This window comes from Panthera uncia (genome assembly GCF_023721935.1).
Source record: "Panthera uncia isolate 11264 chromosome A1 unlocalized genomic scaffold, Puncia_PCG_1.0 HiC_scaffold_17, whole genome shotgun sequence".
Lineage (NCBI taxonomy): Eukaryota > Metazoa > Chordata > Mammalia > Carnivora > Felidae > Panthera > Panthera uncia.
This window is the reverse complement of record NW_026057577.1, coordinates 20648238-20665123: the sequence shown is the minus strand read 5'-3', so window position 1 is coordinate 20665123 and position 16886 is coordinate 20648238. Positions and strand designations below refer to the sequence as shown.

Sequence of the window (16886 nt, the reverse complement as noted above, 5' to 3'; positions counted from 1 at the left end):
TATTAAACAAAACTGCAGCTATAATTCGATCAAAGAATATTTTCGTTTCAGAATTCTATTAATATTTAACATGGGTTAAATGAGTAGGGCATTGTATTAAAGGCCCAGAGGGACACAAGACGGTCTTTTTCCTTAAGAAGCCTGTGAATGCATCCAACATCTTTTTTCTAAGGCAGTACAAGACGTAGCACCCAATAATAATACATACCACAGCTATTAGGAGGAGGTATAGAGACCCTAAGTTCAAAAGGAGGTAAGAGGAGATCGACAGCACAACGTAGGTTTAATACACTGGGCCTCAGAGGATAAGCAGGAGTTGGGTATAAGGAAAAGAGAAACAAAACATCCCAGAGTGGGAAAACAGTAGAAGTGAAATCAGGATAAAAATGAAGACCACGTTGTAAAGTCAAGTTTTCCTTTGTTCTACTAAGGACAGAGGTCAGAGCTCCAGTATTTGTTTCTAAGGTGATTCTAGTCCTGGCTCTTCATTTGAGTAGGTGTGTGAATTTGCACATATCTTCAACCTGACAGACAAACAGAATCATTCTCAAGTGGAATGCATGTATGGTTTTCAGAGATGTATATACAAACAACTTTTATGATACAATTATGTATTTTTTTTTCATTATGGGGAAAAATGGCACATGAAATCCATGATCCTATAGTATGATTCCTTAGAAAGAGGCTCAGTTAAAATGAATATTTGGTTCAGGGCGCCTGGGTGGCTCAGTCGGTTGAGCATCCGACTTTGGCTCAGGTCATGATCTCACGGTCCGTGAGTTCCAGCCCCACGTCGGGCTCTGTGCTGATGGCTCAGAGCCTGGAGCCTGTTTCAGATTCTGTGTCTCCCCCTCTCTCTGAACCTCCCCCATTCATGCTCTGTCTCTCTCTGTCTCAAAAATAAATAAACGTTAAAAAAAATTAAAAAAAAATGAGTATTTGGTTCAAAGCAGAGTTAAGAATCTTGAGTAATTCAGGTGGTACAAGGGTGTGACTGAGAGACAGAAATGACTGCAGTTAAGACTACAGACTCTGGGTTTCTCAGCCCTGAAAAGATGGGCCAAATGATATTCCAAGCTGCTGCCAGCCACAACAGTTTGGGTCCATGATGCTCTAACCACAGGTGAAATACCTCTCATTGATTCCAGGTGTCAGATTTGGATTTAGCTACTGGCCACTGAACCTATTCGCAGATACAAATGACTTTGGAATTCTAGGGATTACTTTTTTTTTTTTTTTTTTGAAATTATGAGTAAACATTTGTAGTCAAAAATAAAATTATTTTTACAAATGGCAATTTACCTATTAGTATACCATCCACTAATCCGAATTAATTACCATGACTGATTCACACTAGTAAATGTTAATGGAATCATCAAGGCAACAATCAGCCCTTTTGAAGGACTGTAAGCAAATTCTGACAGGCAAGGCAGATGTACCCCTGACAAATTCAAGAGGCGCAAGCAGAAGGGGCTTGTGTGCACAGCACTGGTCTCTGGGGAAGGGGTGGAAGGGGCGCTTATTTATATGGCATTGGTATCTTTGTGTCTACTCTGTTACTCTCTCATCTCACAGGTCACTATGCGCAGGACCGGAAGTCGAGTGCAGAATGAAAATGTAGGGCCTCTTATTCAAGTATTAGGAATTTCCAGACAGGGCAGAGCATTAAATCAAGCGTGGGGCTCTTTGCAACTGCACAGATGACACACCCACACCGTTTGACAAACACGCCCTCATGATGAGTGTATTATTCTCACCCAAAGCCTGGGGGAGGCAGAGAAAAAGCCACAGTGTTTTTAAAGCGCCTGCTGGAGCCAGTCAATAATGGTGAAAGATACAAGAAACGGCATGCTTTGTGCGTTTGCTGGAGCCTCATTTGCTGAGTGAGGCAAGGTGCTCTGACAGCAAACAGCTATGGAGAGAAGCACTGAAAGTGAGATGTGTCCAAACAGCCATGCAGAACTGATGAAGAGAGAAGTGGAAGGGGCAGGAAAGAAAAATGTGGGGGAGAGAGAAGACTTAGGCTTGGTCTTGAGTGAAGGAAGGATGTGGAGAGAGGGAATGGGCTGTGTAAGCCAGGAAGGAAGGGAAAGGCAGGAGTTATTTAATTATCCTTTAGCAGAGGCTCAAAGACCCAGAAGGTACAGTTCTGACAGTTCCAGTAACAGAGACATGAACAATCGCTCCACCACTCAGTACAGACCCCTGGCTACATGCACCGTAACTGACCACTGAAATGATCATTCTCTGATGAGGGCACAAAAACAACTCTGAGCTCCTACTTCTTCCTTGCATGTGAGAAAAAGCATGTAACAAAGAGTCTCTGAGAGTGACAGGGACCGCGCCTCATCTCAAAACTGCCTGTTCCCTTCTAGGCTCACGACCAAACTGCCGCTGGACCTACCAGCACCGGCCCCAAGAAACGGACATGCACACCCTGTCCGGGGATCCCAGGCAGGGCTCCCCCTCCGCTTTTTCGTGGCTGCCAGGAAAGCGAGACAGGTGTGCACACGCACAGGCAGAGCAGATACTCCAACCTGGGCGGGCCACACCAGCACCCCGGCCAGCCTTTCCAGGTGCTGTATCAACCTATGCCAGGCAATGGGCTATCCTGGCTTTATCACTTAGCAAGATCAGTCCTTGAAGAGAGGGGCAGGTGTTCTGCAGTAGGCTGGGGCAGGAAGGAGAAATTAAGCTGCCAGAAAGGGATGAGAAAAGAAGGCACGCATCCGTGCCGAGACTGAGGAAAACCACCCCACTTCTTTCTCAGGGGGTTATCTGGTTACAGTGGATCCTCACTTGTGACAACGGCCATTGAACTAGAAACATCAGCTCCTCCCAGCCACCCCTCCTCCCCAAAGGCCCCAAAGAACCAAGCGTCAACGTGAGGACACTCACCGCAAGGAAATGATTCTCTTCTGGTCTGGGGACTCAGCCTCGCAGGACGGGGTAGGGGACTGGGCTGTTGGCGACCTGCAGATCTTCTTTTTCTCCTCCAAACCATTCTCAGCCTCTGAGCTGGAGAAGAGAGAAAAACGTTTCACCTTAGACATCCGGGGAAGGGGGACGTGTGGAAGGAAAAACGATGAGAAAACCTTGCTTTCTGGAGAGGGGAATGATGTTCAAGCCCCACAACAGGCTGAAGTCAGCGTGGACAGCTGTGCGCTTTCCAGATCTCCATTCTGAAGCCTCTCAGCTGGTGCCTCAAGGGCAGGAGCTCCAGGTCCTGCCTGCTGCTGCAGGTAAACATCTGACTTTGTGGGGACTTGGTGGCTGCCGGGCGTGCGCAGGAGGGCCCCACGCTGCCCAGCTCTGCCCAGCTAGCATGCTGAGGTGACAGATCACCTGGAGGCTGGGAGGGCCCCTGCACACACGTGCACAGCACACAGGCTCACAGCCAGCTGTGAGCCTTTCTGCTGGGAGCCCCCGCCCCTTTGTCTGCATTTCCCTTAACACCCAATGTTGTAGATATCTATAGGTCCCATTTTGGGTTGTCGATGTTTTAACCAAGGACCTCTCTAAGCAATTTCCAGTCTAATCTACACCGCCACCCAGGCTGGGTAGGAATTATTACTCCCAGATTACAGATCTGGAATCTGAGGCTCTCACTTATCAACTTGGCCAAGTTCACAGAATCAGAATGGCTCTGAGTTGGGAGGCCTCTGGGTCCACACTCACCCTCCTATTCTCTAACTCTTCTCCCTGCCATCTACCCCCCTCCCCCAGTCACTGGTCCATCCATCTAGCCCCCTTATTAGCTCTTTAGTGTGAGAGCTCCAGGGCGGGGTGAGGATCTTATTGCCTTTTATACTGACCACAGAGTCTAGGTGAGTGCTGGTATATAATCACGATCACTAGGCTTTTAGGGCTGACCTTGGTAAACGAAGGACTAGAGGCAAAAGCAAGTCAGGATGGTTTGCACGCTGAACCACAAACCAATGGAGGTAATGAGTGTGGTGGCTACAGGAGCTGAGTTCCCTCAATGTTAGGGACTGGGGACACCAATTCCAATACGAGCAAGAGGAGAGAAAGGAAGGCGGGAAGGCACATACACGGTGTTTTAATTTCCATGGAGCAGACCTTCTTTGGTGTCAGTCTGCAAAGCACAGGATTCACAAGACAGATTTCTGAGAATGTGACAACACCACGGTGGCTGAACAGAAAGGGAAAATACGAAGATAGCGTCGCTATGATCGTTCGGCTAATTTTAATCCCCATTCACCACCTACTTGGTGTCTTCACCTGCAGATGACCGCACAGGCAGGAAATGTCACCGGTTAGTTGAAGTTTTGTGGTTGCTTGCTTAAGACACTTTTCACAGTATTTGAGGTTGCCAGCCCATACCAGTAACACTGCTGTAGTGTCACCATCAACACCAAGGGTATTTGACAAGGTATCCAATGGACAATCCCTACATATGGTGGATGGATACTCTTATACTGTGGTTAGTATTTCTCTCTTCCTAAGTACATAAATATTCAAGGACGGGAGCCCAACTTTCCACTTCTTCAATTCTCAAAGCACTCAAAAGCACTTAAGCACATTAAAAGAATTCAGTCCATAAATGAATTGCATTATGTGATGAAAGGTAAAGGGAAGACTTTGAAATATTAATAGGAAAACACCGCTCTGGTTTAAAATAGAGGATTTTGTTTAATGTTAGCATCCAGTTTAATTCACAGACTCAGAGAATTTGGGAACTCTTAAGGGGCTTTAGAGCATATCTCTCCTAATTCCCCTCCCCAAGACACACACACTGATTCTTCAAAGGCATCAGACAGCAATCCACTTGAGAGCCCCTCTTGAAGTAGGGAGAATAAATCTGTGTGGACCCTCAATAATCCACTCAGCATTTATTTACATATTTACTGATTTTATACAAGAACCAAGCCACTGCTGTCCTATCCAGCACCTCTGTGTACTTAGAAAGAGCCTTCCCACTAAGAAGCACTCATAAAAATGTGCCCCTCTGGATGTAGCCCTAAGGGGACCTCAGCTCTAGGCAAATGTCTTATTTATCCAATTACTAAATTCCTTAAAAATGGGGAACTCGTGTGTTTTTTCCACAGCACTCAGCTCAGCATTTGGCTCATAGTGGTCCTTTTTAAAAAAATTATTTTTAAACATTTTATTTATTTTTGAGAGACAGAGAGAGACAGAGCATAAGCAGGGGAAGGGCAGAGAGAGAGGGAGACACAGAATCCAAAGCAGGCTCCAGGCTCTGAGCTGTCAGCACAGAGCCCGATGTGGGGCTCGAACTCACAAACCATGAGTTTGTGACCTGAGCTGAAGTCAGACACTCAACCAACTGAGCCACTGAGGTGCCCCTGCTCATAGTGGTCCTTAATACATGTTGACTGATATGGGATTCATCCTGTAGTGTCTCAAACACAAAGTGACACTGCTGTATGGGCTGATTTCAGTTTTAGAGTTTTGTTGACTTGAAGATGCTACGGAAAACTCAAGCAAGTTGATTCCTAATGCAGACGAGATCACTCCTGCAAGCACCCCTTACCTCTGACATCCTGTGGCGGCAGACTAAACTACGGACAATCTCAACAGCAGAGACTGCCAGTGTCTGAGTAAGCAGAGCATGGGAGGGGAATGGAACGGTTCCTTGAGGCCCCTCAGTGGCTCTCAAGTTACCAGCCCTAAAGCTGAATTCACCAGCAAGGGAGAGGAAGTAACAGGTCTCATTTAAAGCATGAAAATAAAGAAATCAGGTTTTTTCGTTTTTTTTTTTTTTTCTTTTCTTAGAGAGAAAGAGAAAACACCTACATGAGTCAGGGAGGGGCAGAAGGAGGCAGAGATCTTAAGGAGGCTCCATGCTCAGGACAGAGCCAGATGCGAGGTGCGATCCCAGGGTCGTGGGACCTGAGCGACCTGAGCGGAATCAAGAGTCCAACGCTTAAATGACTGAGCTACACAGGCGCCCCTCTTTCTTTTTTTTAAACAAGACAAGGCCTTTCAGGGACAGTGACTAGGAGGGTCAACTAAAAAAACCCCAAAACCAAACCAAAAGAATAATCTTTCTTTTCCTTTTCTTTCTTTCCTTCCTTCTTTTTCCTTCCTTCCTTTTTTCTTTTTCTTTCTCCTTCCCTCTTCCTTCCTTCCTTCCATGTATAAACTATTTATTCACAGACAAGGCCTAAAGATTCCTTGGACCCACCCACAGTATGGCCACAGCAGCCTGTGGTCTTTGAGTGCTGGCCTCGGACACGAAGTCCCCAGAGGGGTGCCACCTTCTTTGGGCCTGAATCTTCACCAGTCACTCCAGGCCTTCGCGTAGTTTGGTGTTTGTACCATTGGCCAAGACCTGGTTGTATTTTTTCCATCCTTGACGTCCTTTCGTCTGTTGCAGAACAAGTCTGGGAGCTTATACTGGCATGGATTCCGCATCATGGTACACACACGGTCCATGTCGTCCTCAGTGAGCTCTCCTGCCCTACTGGTGAGGGTGAGGTCTGCTCTCCCCAACACCCCATGAGCTGATCTTTGCCCCACACCCTTAACTGCAGTGATGGCAAAGGCTGTTTTCCGCCAAATAATTGCTGCTGGCATTGGGTACTTGCAAGACGTACTTGCTGGAACTTCTCAGCGATCATTGGAGGCGGCCCTAGTGGATGCCCCAGCAGTGGCACGTTCCAACCTTCCTCTTTCAACAAATGCTTATCAGAAAGGTTCCCGATGGCAGGGCAGGATGCTCAGGGCTGGGCACCTGAACAAACAAGTGGCTGGTGGTTTTAAGGATGCTTAGAAGCAGCAGCAGATGCTGGGGACAGAGGATCAATCTGTACTCGGCCTTGGCAAGTTATTTCTTCTCCCATCTCCAACCCAACTGAAGGGCCACTTATAGGCCCTGAAAGCTTTCAGTAGGGATTCCAGAGCAGTGAGACAGAGTCATGCTCATGCTAACCAAGCCGGATAGTACTGTTTAGGAGAATGCGTTCTTATCACCAGCTAGGAAGTGCTATTTTCAGGAAGAGACACTGCCCCGCACTGTTATGCAATCTACAAATAAAAACAAGGGTTGGACAATCCCTATCGACAGTACATTATGTGTCAATTCCCAGACCTCATTAATCTGATGATAAGATGATCAACCTTTCACCATTTTTCAGAATCAGAATTCTTACACGAAGCCAAGTCCCATTCATCCTGGAAAGAGTCTCTTTGAGTTTAAGGTAAACTCCACTCTCCTTTCTCCTGTCACATTCATCTCCCAGGCCTTTTGTCCCTCATGCTGGGAATGAGTTGAATTTAGCCATCATCCCAAGCAAGTCCCAAGCAGAAGGCATAATTCAAAAGTTACAAGCTGTCCAAGCAGCTACTGGGCAGAATGAGGATTCAGTTGCATCTCATGTGAGTGAATGGGCTGTGTCTCCAGGTAAATGAGAACTTTTACAGGTGCCTCCCTGTGGTTTAGTCCAGGTAGCTGTGTACCTTCCCAATTCCAGTGGTGAATTCCCGTGTTTGGACCTACCTTCAAGTTAAATCGGTCTAAGCGAAGGCATAAAAAATGTCATAAACTCCCTTATGGTAGTGTGGGTGAGGGTAGGTTTATATCCATTGTCACTTAAACAAAAAAATCCCTGATCATCATATCCTGAAACCACAGTCTTGACCAACAAAGTTTGGAAGTGACCTGAGGATAGGCTATGTTTCCCCAGACAGTCTCCATGAGATAAAATCCTGGAAATGGGACTGTTGTGATGAAGGCCAGGTCTGTCACAGTACAGTGTTGTGCTGAAATGCTGTACTGAACACTCATGTGCACCCAGGCAAGCCAAGGCCTGGGGCACCAAACCCTTGATTTGGGTGTGCTGCTTGCTTAGTGGCTTCAAGACTGGCTGGCAGGCAAGGGTGGCAATTTGTGAGAAGCAAAAGATGGGCTATAAGGACAGAGGAGGGCTCTGGGGGTGGGTGGGCAGCAGCCACAGTACAAACTGGGACTTCACAGGAACCATAAGGGAACAGAATGGGGTGCAAAGGTGCAGGAGTTGGTGATGGAGACCAGGGCCCCTCTAAGACCCCTCAGTGTCTCCAATTACAAAGTAAATGCCAAATCTCCCCAACTAGATTTTTGTAAGTCAGGAAAAAGAGTTTCATTTGTAATTCAGATACAGTCTGTCTTGGTCTAGAAGCTTTACATTTTATTTATCTATCTACATATTCATTTCTGAGTATTAGAAGCAGAAGGCATAATTCAAAAGTCACAAATGGAGCTCTGAAAACTGTAAAACATTGACGAAAGAAAGAGAAGAGGACACAAGTGAAAAGACAGCCCGTGTTCATGGATTGAAAGAATATGGTTAAAACGTCTATCCTATCCAAAGCCATCTACACAGTCAGTGCAATCCCTACCAAAATACCAACAGCATTTTTCACAGAACTAGAACAAATAATCCTAAAATTTGTTTGGAGCCACAAAAGACCCCAAATACCCAAAGCAATCTTGACAAAGAAGAGCAAACCTGGAGACATCACTATCCCAGATTTCAGGATATACTACACAAAGCTATAGTAATCAAAACGGTATGGTACCGGCACAAAAACAGACACATAGATCAATGGGACAGAATAGAGAGCCCAGAAATACACCCACACTTATATGGTCAATTAATCTATGACAAAGGAAACAAAAATGCACAATAGGGAAAATATAGTCTCTTCAATAAATGGTGCTGGGAACAATGGACAGCTACATGTAAAATAATGAAACTGGAACACTTTCTTATACCATACACAAAAATAAACTCAAAATGGATTAAAGACTTATGTGTGAGACCTGAAACCATAACACTCCTAGAAGAAAACAGAGTGAGTAATCTCTTTGACATTAACCTTAGCAACATTCTTCTAGATATGTCTTCTTGGGCAAAGGAAACAAAAGCAAAAATCAACTATTGGGACTACACCAAAATAAAAAGCCTGTATACAGTGAAGGGAACCATCAACAAAATAAAAAGTCAACCTACTGAATGCAAGAAGCTATTTGCAAATGATTCATCTGGTAAGCGGTTAGTATTCAAAATACATAAAAAACTTATACAACTCAACACCAAAAAATAAATAATCTAAGAAAATGGGCAGAGGACCCGAACAGACATTTTTCCAAAGAAGCTATCCATAAGGCCAAAAGACACATGAAAAGATGTGTCTAATCTTCGCCAGTCATCAGGGAAACGAAAATCAAAACCACAGTGAGATATCACCTCACACCTGTCAGAATGGCCAGACTTAAAAAAGACAAGAACTAACAAGGGCTGGTGAGGGTGTGAAGAAAATGGAACCCTTGTGCACTGTTGGTGTGAATGTCACTTGGGGCAGCCAGTGTGGAAAACAATATGGAAGTTCCTCAAAAAATTAAAAATAGAAATACCATACAACCCAACAATCCCACTTCTGGGTATTTGCCCAAAGAAAACAAACATACTGATTTGAGAAAATATATGCACCCCTATGTTTACTGCAGCATTGTTTACAATAGCCAAGCTGTGGAAGCAGCCCAAGCATCTATCGATGAATAAAGAAGATCCAGTATAGATACACAATGGAATATCACACAGCCATTAAAAAGAATGAGACCTTGCTATTTGTCACAACATGGATAGACCCAGAGGGTATTGTGCTAAGTGAAAGAAGTCAGACTGACAAAGACAAGTATCTTACGATTTCATTTATAGTGGGAGTCTAAAAAACAAATGAATAAATACAATCTAAAAGCAGAAAGAGACCCATACATACAGAGAACTAAGTGACAGCTGCCACAGGGGTAGGGGTAGGAGTAGGAGGATGGGGAAAACGGGTGAAGGGGACATTCCGGCTTCCCGTTATGGAATGAGTAAGTCGGGGATGAAGGGTAGAGCACAGGGAATACAGTTGGATGGTATTTAATACTGTACGATAACTGCACTCATGGTGATCACAGCATAAGGTATAGACCTGTGGAATCACTATGTTGTACACCTGCAACTCTGTCACATTGTGTATCAACTAGACTTCAATTAAAAAAAAAAACTTACAAAAATGGGGCACCTGGGTGGCTTAGTTGGTTGAGCTTCTGACTTCAATTTCAGGTCATGATCTCACTGTTCTTTTTTATTTACTTTTTTTTTTTTTAATGTTTATTAATTTTTGAAAGACAGAGAGAGAGCACAAGCAGGGGTGGGGTAGAGAGAGAGGGGGACACAGAATTCAAAGCAGGCTCCAGGCTCTGAGCTGTCAGCACAGAGCCCGACGTAGGGCTTGAACTCACAAACCACAAGGATCTCACTGTTCTTGAGCTCAAGCCCCACGCTGGGCTTACTGGTGCCAGCATGGAATCTGCTTTGGATCCTGTTTCCTCTTCTCTCTCTGCCCCTCCCCTACTTGTGCTCTCTCAAAAATAAACTTAAAAAAAAAAAGTTACAAATCAAAAACCAAATCTCCTTTCTATCCCTATTTCACGGTGGCCCTGTTTTTCTCCAAAGAGGCACCCACTACTGTTCCTGGCAACTGTGTGTCTTTCCAGGAAGAGGCTGGGCACATCTGAGTGTGTATTTTTAAAGCACAAATGATACCATGTTATCATATAGTTTCCTTTTCTTCTTCTTTTTTTTTTTTTTTGTTTATAAATGTGCTCTTTCCCTATCAGAATATACAGGGCTTCCTCATTCTTTTTAATGACTGCATGAGTTCCACTGTAAAGGATGAATTATAATTTAATCAGTTCCTTATTGATGGGCATTTAGGTGGATTTCATCTAATGACAAATAAAAATAACACCGCAACAAATATCCTTGTATGTTTATTATGTGTGTGAATATATCCATAGGATAATTTCCTGGAAATGGATCACCTGTGTCAAAACAAACACAATTTAAAACATTTATAGTTGTTGCCAAATTGCCCTCAGTAGAGGTTTTGTAAGCCACACCCACCATGTAAAACAGTGTTTATACATTCTTACTAGTAAAGTGTGAAACTAAAAAAAAAAAATTTCTGAGTGCCTGGTACACAGGATAACAATAGTAATTTAATGACTCGTTTTAAATTTTTGATCTTTGCAAATGTGAGAGGTAAAGAAAAATCCCATTATCATTTTGATTTACTGTTCTCTTCTTATGAGTAAGGTTGAGTATGTTCTCATATATTTTTAAATTTCCTGTATTGTGAATTAGCTGCTTACATGTACATTTTGCCAATTTTTGTAATGGTCAATTGATTGAAACATTTAGGAGACACAGTCTTATCACAACTACATAACCAATGCTTGCAATATTCTAGAATCGACTTTTTGAATAAATGATGTTAAACAATTAGAAGTTCAGTGGATATTAGGGGTTGGCATAACATTAAAATAAAATGTTGGGGCACCTGGGTGGCTCAGTCGGTTAGGCATCAGACTCTTGATTTCAGATCTGGTGGTGATCCCATGGTTTGTGAGAGTGAGCCCCACATCGGGCTCTGTGCTGTCAGCACAAGCCTACTTGGGATTCTCTCTCTTTCTCTCTCTCTCTCTCTCTCTCTCTCTCTCCCTTTCCCTCTCTCTCTCTCTCTCCCCCTCTCTCTTTCTGTCAAAATAAATAACGGGGTATCTGGGTGGCTCAGTTGGTTAAGCGTCCGACTTCGGCTCAGGACATGATCTCACGGTTTGTGAGTTCGAGCCTCGCATAGGGCTCTGTGCTGACAGCTCAGAGCCTGGAGTCTGCTTTGGATTCTGTGTCTCCCTCTCTGTCTCTCTCTGCCCCTCCCTGTCTTGTGCTCTGTCTGTCTCTCTGTCAAAAAGAAACAATTAACATTAAAAATTTCAAAATAAATGTCTCTGACAAATAATAATAAAATATCTTTGACAAATTAACTTTTTTTTTTTTTTCCTGATGGGCTTCCTGGCAGATAGAAAAAAATGCCCAAAACATAGTATTCTTTGGTTTCAGTGAAACCTTTAATGAAACCTGACAGGCTTTCTAGTTCAAGAGGGAGAGATTGAGCACAAATGTTTGTCTCTCCTTTCTGAGCCCTTTAAAATAACTAAAAAATGTAACACTCCTGCTGATAATGGAGGGAAAGCATCAACAGAAGCGTTAAGTCCCCAAATTTCTGTACTATGTAAAGTGGAAAGTAAAGTACAATATTAACTTGTGCAGCAACGTAAGGAAGCTGTACTTAGAACATGGGCGTTAATGGAAGATAAGAGAACAGTGATCTGGTCTATCAGAGTCCTGTGAGGTGCTGTAGGAGGAGGACTAAGAAGTGGATGAATACATGAGATTAAATTAAAGGTGTCAAGGCGATTTTATTATTTTATGCTATTTTATTTTATTCTATTTTATTTTATTTTGAGACAGCATGAATGGGGGAGAAGGGCAGAGAAAGAGTGAAAGAGAATCTTTTTTTTTTTTTTTTCCAATATATGAAGTTTATTGTCAAATTGGTTTCCGTACAACACCCAGTGCTCATCCCAAAAGGTGCCCTCCTCAATACCCATCACCCACCCTCCCCTCCTTCCCACCCCCCATCAACCCTCAGTTTGTTCTCAGTTTTTAACAGTCTCTTATGCTTTGGCTCTCTCCCACTCTAACCTCTTTTTTTTTTTTTTTTTTTTCCTTCCCCTCCCCCATGGGTTTCTGTTACGTTTCTCAGGATCCACATAAGAGTGAAACCATATGGTATCTGTCTTTCTCTGTATGGCTTATTTCACTTAGCATCACACTCTCCAGTTCCATCCATGTTGCTACAAAGGGCCATATAGTGAAAGAGAATCTTAAGCAGGCTCCATGCTTAGCATGGAGCCCAAGGTGGGGCTCAATCCCATGACCCTGAGATCGTGACCTGAGCCAGAATCCAGAGTCGGATGCTCAACTGACTGAGCCACGCAGGAGCCCCTGAATAAGAGTTCTTTAAATGCCTCCTCTGGACCCCCGCTCCCATCATCAGACCTACCATCAAGCTGGCAGATACTTAGCCATGGAGGTGAGATACCAGAAAGGTTGTCAACTAAAAGACTGAACATACTTAGGTGCAGGGTACCCAGGATGGAGTGTGGAGCCCCACAGTGAATCCTTCTCATCCTCCCATTTGGAATCAAGTAGTCCCCAGGCTAGGCGCCAATCCACTACCCATGTCCTTCCATAGATCCCAGAACAGCTCTCTAGTCCCTCTTTCTGAAATAGGAGACGACAACACAGGACTGCCAGCCCCTTGAAGAAAGCCTGAAGACTTAACGAAAAGACCAACATAAACAAACAGCACTGTGGGGCTCCACACTCCATACTGGGTACCCTGCACCTAAGTATGTTCAGTCTTTTAGTTGACAACCTTTCTGGTACCAACAGCAAAGTAAAATCCTTAGGAAACAGACTTGAGAGCACAGAAGAAAACTTCAGACAGACAACCAAACAAGCACAAACCCATAGTCTTCTAATGCATATCTTCTGAGAGAGAAGATGGTACCCATGAACCAGATTATGGGGCAAGGGAAACCTTCCTTGACTCTTTAATTCTCTTTGTTTTTTTTTTTCATAGTAAGTTTACTTATTTTGAGAGATAGTGAGCGAGCAGGGGAGGGGCAGAGGGGGCAGGGGAGACAATCCCCATGGGGTTCCACATTGTCAGTGCAGAGCCCAACATGGCGCTCAAACTCACGAACTGTGAGATCATGACCTGAGCTGACATCAAGAGTCTGACACTTAATTGACAGAGCAGAGCCACCTAGGAACCCCGACTCTTCAATTCTGAGTCCAAGTCCATAATAGCTTACAAGGCACCTGGTGACCTGCCTTGTCCACCTCTCCTATGCTCCTGACACCCTCACTCACCTCCCTTCAAGCACACCCCCAAACTCTCATGAGAAAACCTGTGCACTGGCTGTTCATCAGACGTAGGTTGATATACTATTGAAAGAGAGAAAAGAAAGGGGCACCTGGGTGGCTCGGTCGATTAAGCATCCACCTTCAGCTCAGATCATGATCTTACTGTTCGTGGGTTCAAGCCCCGTGTCGGGCTCTGGACTGACAGCTCAGAGGCTGGAGCCTGCTTCAGATTCTGTGTCTCCCTATCTCTGGCCCTCCACTGCACGTACTCTCTCTCTCTCTCTCTCTCTCTCTCTCTCAAATAAATAAACATTAAAAAAATAAAGGGATAAAAGAGAAAATAGGACTTAGAGGGATATGCCTACTTAACATTGGGGGTAGGTAGAGGGAAGCAGGGAGTTAGTCTGAGTTGACTTATGTTCCATCAAAACAGGAAAGTGAAGAGATAAGGTTTAAAGTTAGTAAGAAAAAATATAAACATTTTTGTAGATAATGAAGTAACCACAAGAGGTAAATCAGGTACTGTCAGAAGAAGCTACCAGGGAGGCAGATGGAGAATGGGAGAGGCAGGAATTGAGTTCTTGATAAATTTTAATGCACTGTATTATTTTGTGAACATTTAAAAACATGTTAGTATCCTTATAAAGAAGTTGTAAAATATAGCATAAATCATAAAAGTAGGTGAGTCTGCTATCCAAGTCCTTGTTTTCAAGTGTTTTTATTTTTTAATGTTTTATTTATTTTGAGAGAGAGGGAGGGAGGGAAGGAGGCAGAGAGAGAGAGAGAGTGAGAGCGATCATGAGTGGGGGAGGGGTAGACAGAGAGAATGAGAGAGAATCCCAGGCAGGCTCTGCACTGTCAGTGCATAGCCCAACCCAGGACTCAAACTCACCAGCTATGAGATCATGACCTGAGCCAAAATCAAGAGTCAGATGCTTAACCGACTAAGCCACCCGGGTGCCCCACTATCCTCCAAAGTTTGAGTTCCTACTAAGTGTAAAATATACTGCCAGATGCTGCCCTCTTCAGGACTTAGCCTCTACAGGGAATTTTAATTTAGCACCTAAGTAAAGCATAATACAGGTTATAAGGGATGTCTACCACAAAGATAGTGCCTTGGGAATTCAGAAATCTCTTCCAATTGTCAAGAGGAAAACCAGGGAAGATTTGTGGAGGAAATAAGCATGATCACTGTGTGTGTGTATGGGAGCAATATGTCTTTTCTCATTTAGCAGACACATATTAAAGCTGTCAGAAATACATTTCAGTACAAGAAACCGGAAGTGTAAACTGTATTTCTATTTGTGCTGTAAGTAAAAATCAATCAATCAATCAATCCTGTTGGATGGAGAAAATCAAAACCTTCCAGTATCACAATGTGGTCACCTTTGGCACTTTTCTATCCAAAGAGACACTGTATTTGTGCAACGGTCATTGGGGGAAGGAAGGATGGACGTTTGAGCTGGGTACATATAATTTAGACTTGTAGAGATTCCAAAAGGGCAGCAGAAATACAAGGAAAGGCAGAAGCAAAAACACGCAGACAAGGTTGAGTCACACATGCACAAGGAAATCTAGCAGTTTGGTTTTCTCTGGAGTATAGGCAGCAGAAAGAAGAGTCAATTATGTTGTGGTCAAGTTTGAGTCCCATGAGAGCGGGCTGCGTTTGGACTTCATTTGTCGTGCAGCAGGGATAAAGTGAACATTTTTAAGCAGAAGGAATTTTTAAGCAGACAGGATATTAAGTGCTCACTGTTCCCCACACTTCGATCGTGAGGACCTGATGAGCTACATACTTCTGGAGGATTATACTCCATCTGTGGCCAGGCACAGGGGTGGGGTGGGGGGTGCTGGAGGCAGACAGGAGGATGAGTTTAAGGCAAGAAGCAGAGACTGCACTGGAGAACAAATCCAGAGATAATACCAGAAGGGAGCAGAGAACAAGCAATGGAGAGCAACATCCAAGATAACCCCAAGGTTCTGGGGGATGGGGAAAATAGAACTGCCACCAAAAACTACAGGGACCATAGGAGGGAATGGAGTTGGGTGAGTGGGGTTTTGCAAACATAGATTTAGATGTGACAGTTCGACGTAACAGATGTCTATTGTCAGCAATAGGTGGCTAACATATCGTTAGCAAAGTATCTCAGAAACCATCAGAGCCCAAGAGAACGAGAGCAAAAAGGCTATCTGACTGCAGAAGGAAGGTTCTGCTGGCTGGAAACTACTTGTGCTGAGTCCCAAGCACACTGCCATAGCCAAGGGGCTAGCTCCTACTCAGCAGTTATACCAGGCAGGGAAGAAAGGCTTACCCCAGGCCACCAACTGGCCCCAACACACCTCTCTCTCTCTCTCTCTCTCTCTTTTTAATGTTTACTTATTTTTGGGAGAGAGAGAGACAGCATGTGAATGGGGGTGGTACAGAGAGAGAGAGGGAGACACAGAATCTGAAGCAGGCTCCAGGCTCTGAGCTGTCAGCACAGAGCCTAATGCAGGACTTGAACTCACAAACTGGGAGAGCATGACCTGAGCCGAAGTTGGGACACTTAACCCACTGAGCCACTCAGGCACCCCTCCAACACACCTTTTTTTTTTTTAATTAAAAAAAAATTTTTTTTTCTAACGTTTCTTTATTTTTGAAACAGAGACAGAGCATGAAAGGGGGAGGGTCAGACAGAGAGGGAGACACAGAATCTGAAACAGGCTCCAGACTCTGAGCTGTCAGCACAGAGTCCAATGCGGGGCTCCAACTCATGGACTGCTAGATCATGACCTGAGCCGAAGTCGGATGCTTAACCAACTGAGCCACCCAGGTGCCCCCACACCTCTTTAAATGGGTCCCACAGAGCTCCCCTCATTCGCATTAAAATGGACAAGTACCTAGCTGGTGACTAACCACGTGACTCACTGCTACCTTTCTATCTTCTGATTCTGTGTGCCCCAATCCCTGCTCTTCTCTCAATGCTTAAGGCAACTCAATCCCAAAAAGCATTTAATTGTCACGATTCTGATTCTGAAGGGATAGAAACCCAACTCAAACTAGCTTATGTGTAAAAAAAAAAAAAAAAAAAAAAAAAAAAAAAAAAAAAAAAA

The 16886-nt window shown here is 44.1% G+C and overlaps 1 protein-coding gene across 2 annotated transcripts in view; it reads right to left on the bottom strand.

Annotated features, from left to right (window-relative positions):
- Positions 1 to 16886, bottom strand: part of GRAMD2B (GRAM domain containing 2B) — a 124501-nt gene that overhangs the window by 25135 nt on the left and 82480 nt on the right. For both annotated transcript variants that reach the window (XM_049648442.1, XM_049648443.1), the window contains exon 2: positions 2899 to 3018. In XM_049648442.1, coding sequence (XP_049504399.1) covers positions 2899 to 3018 — 120 coding nt within the window. The remainder of the gene's footprint in view (positions 1 to 2898; positions 3019 to 16886) is intronic.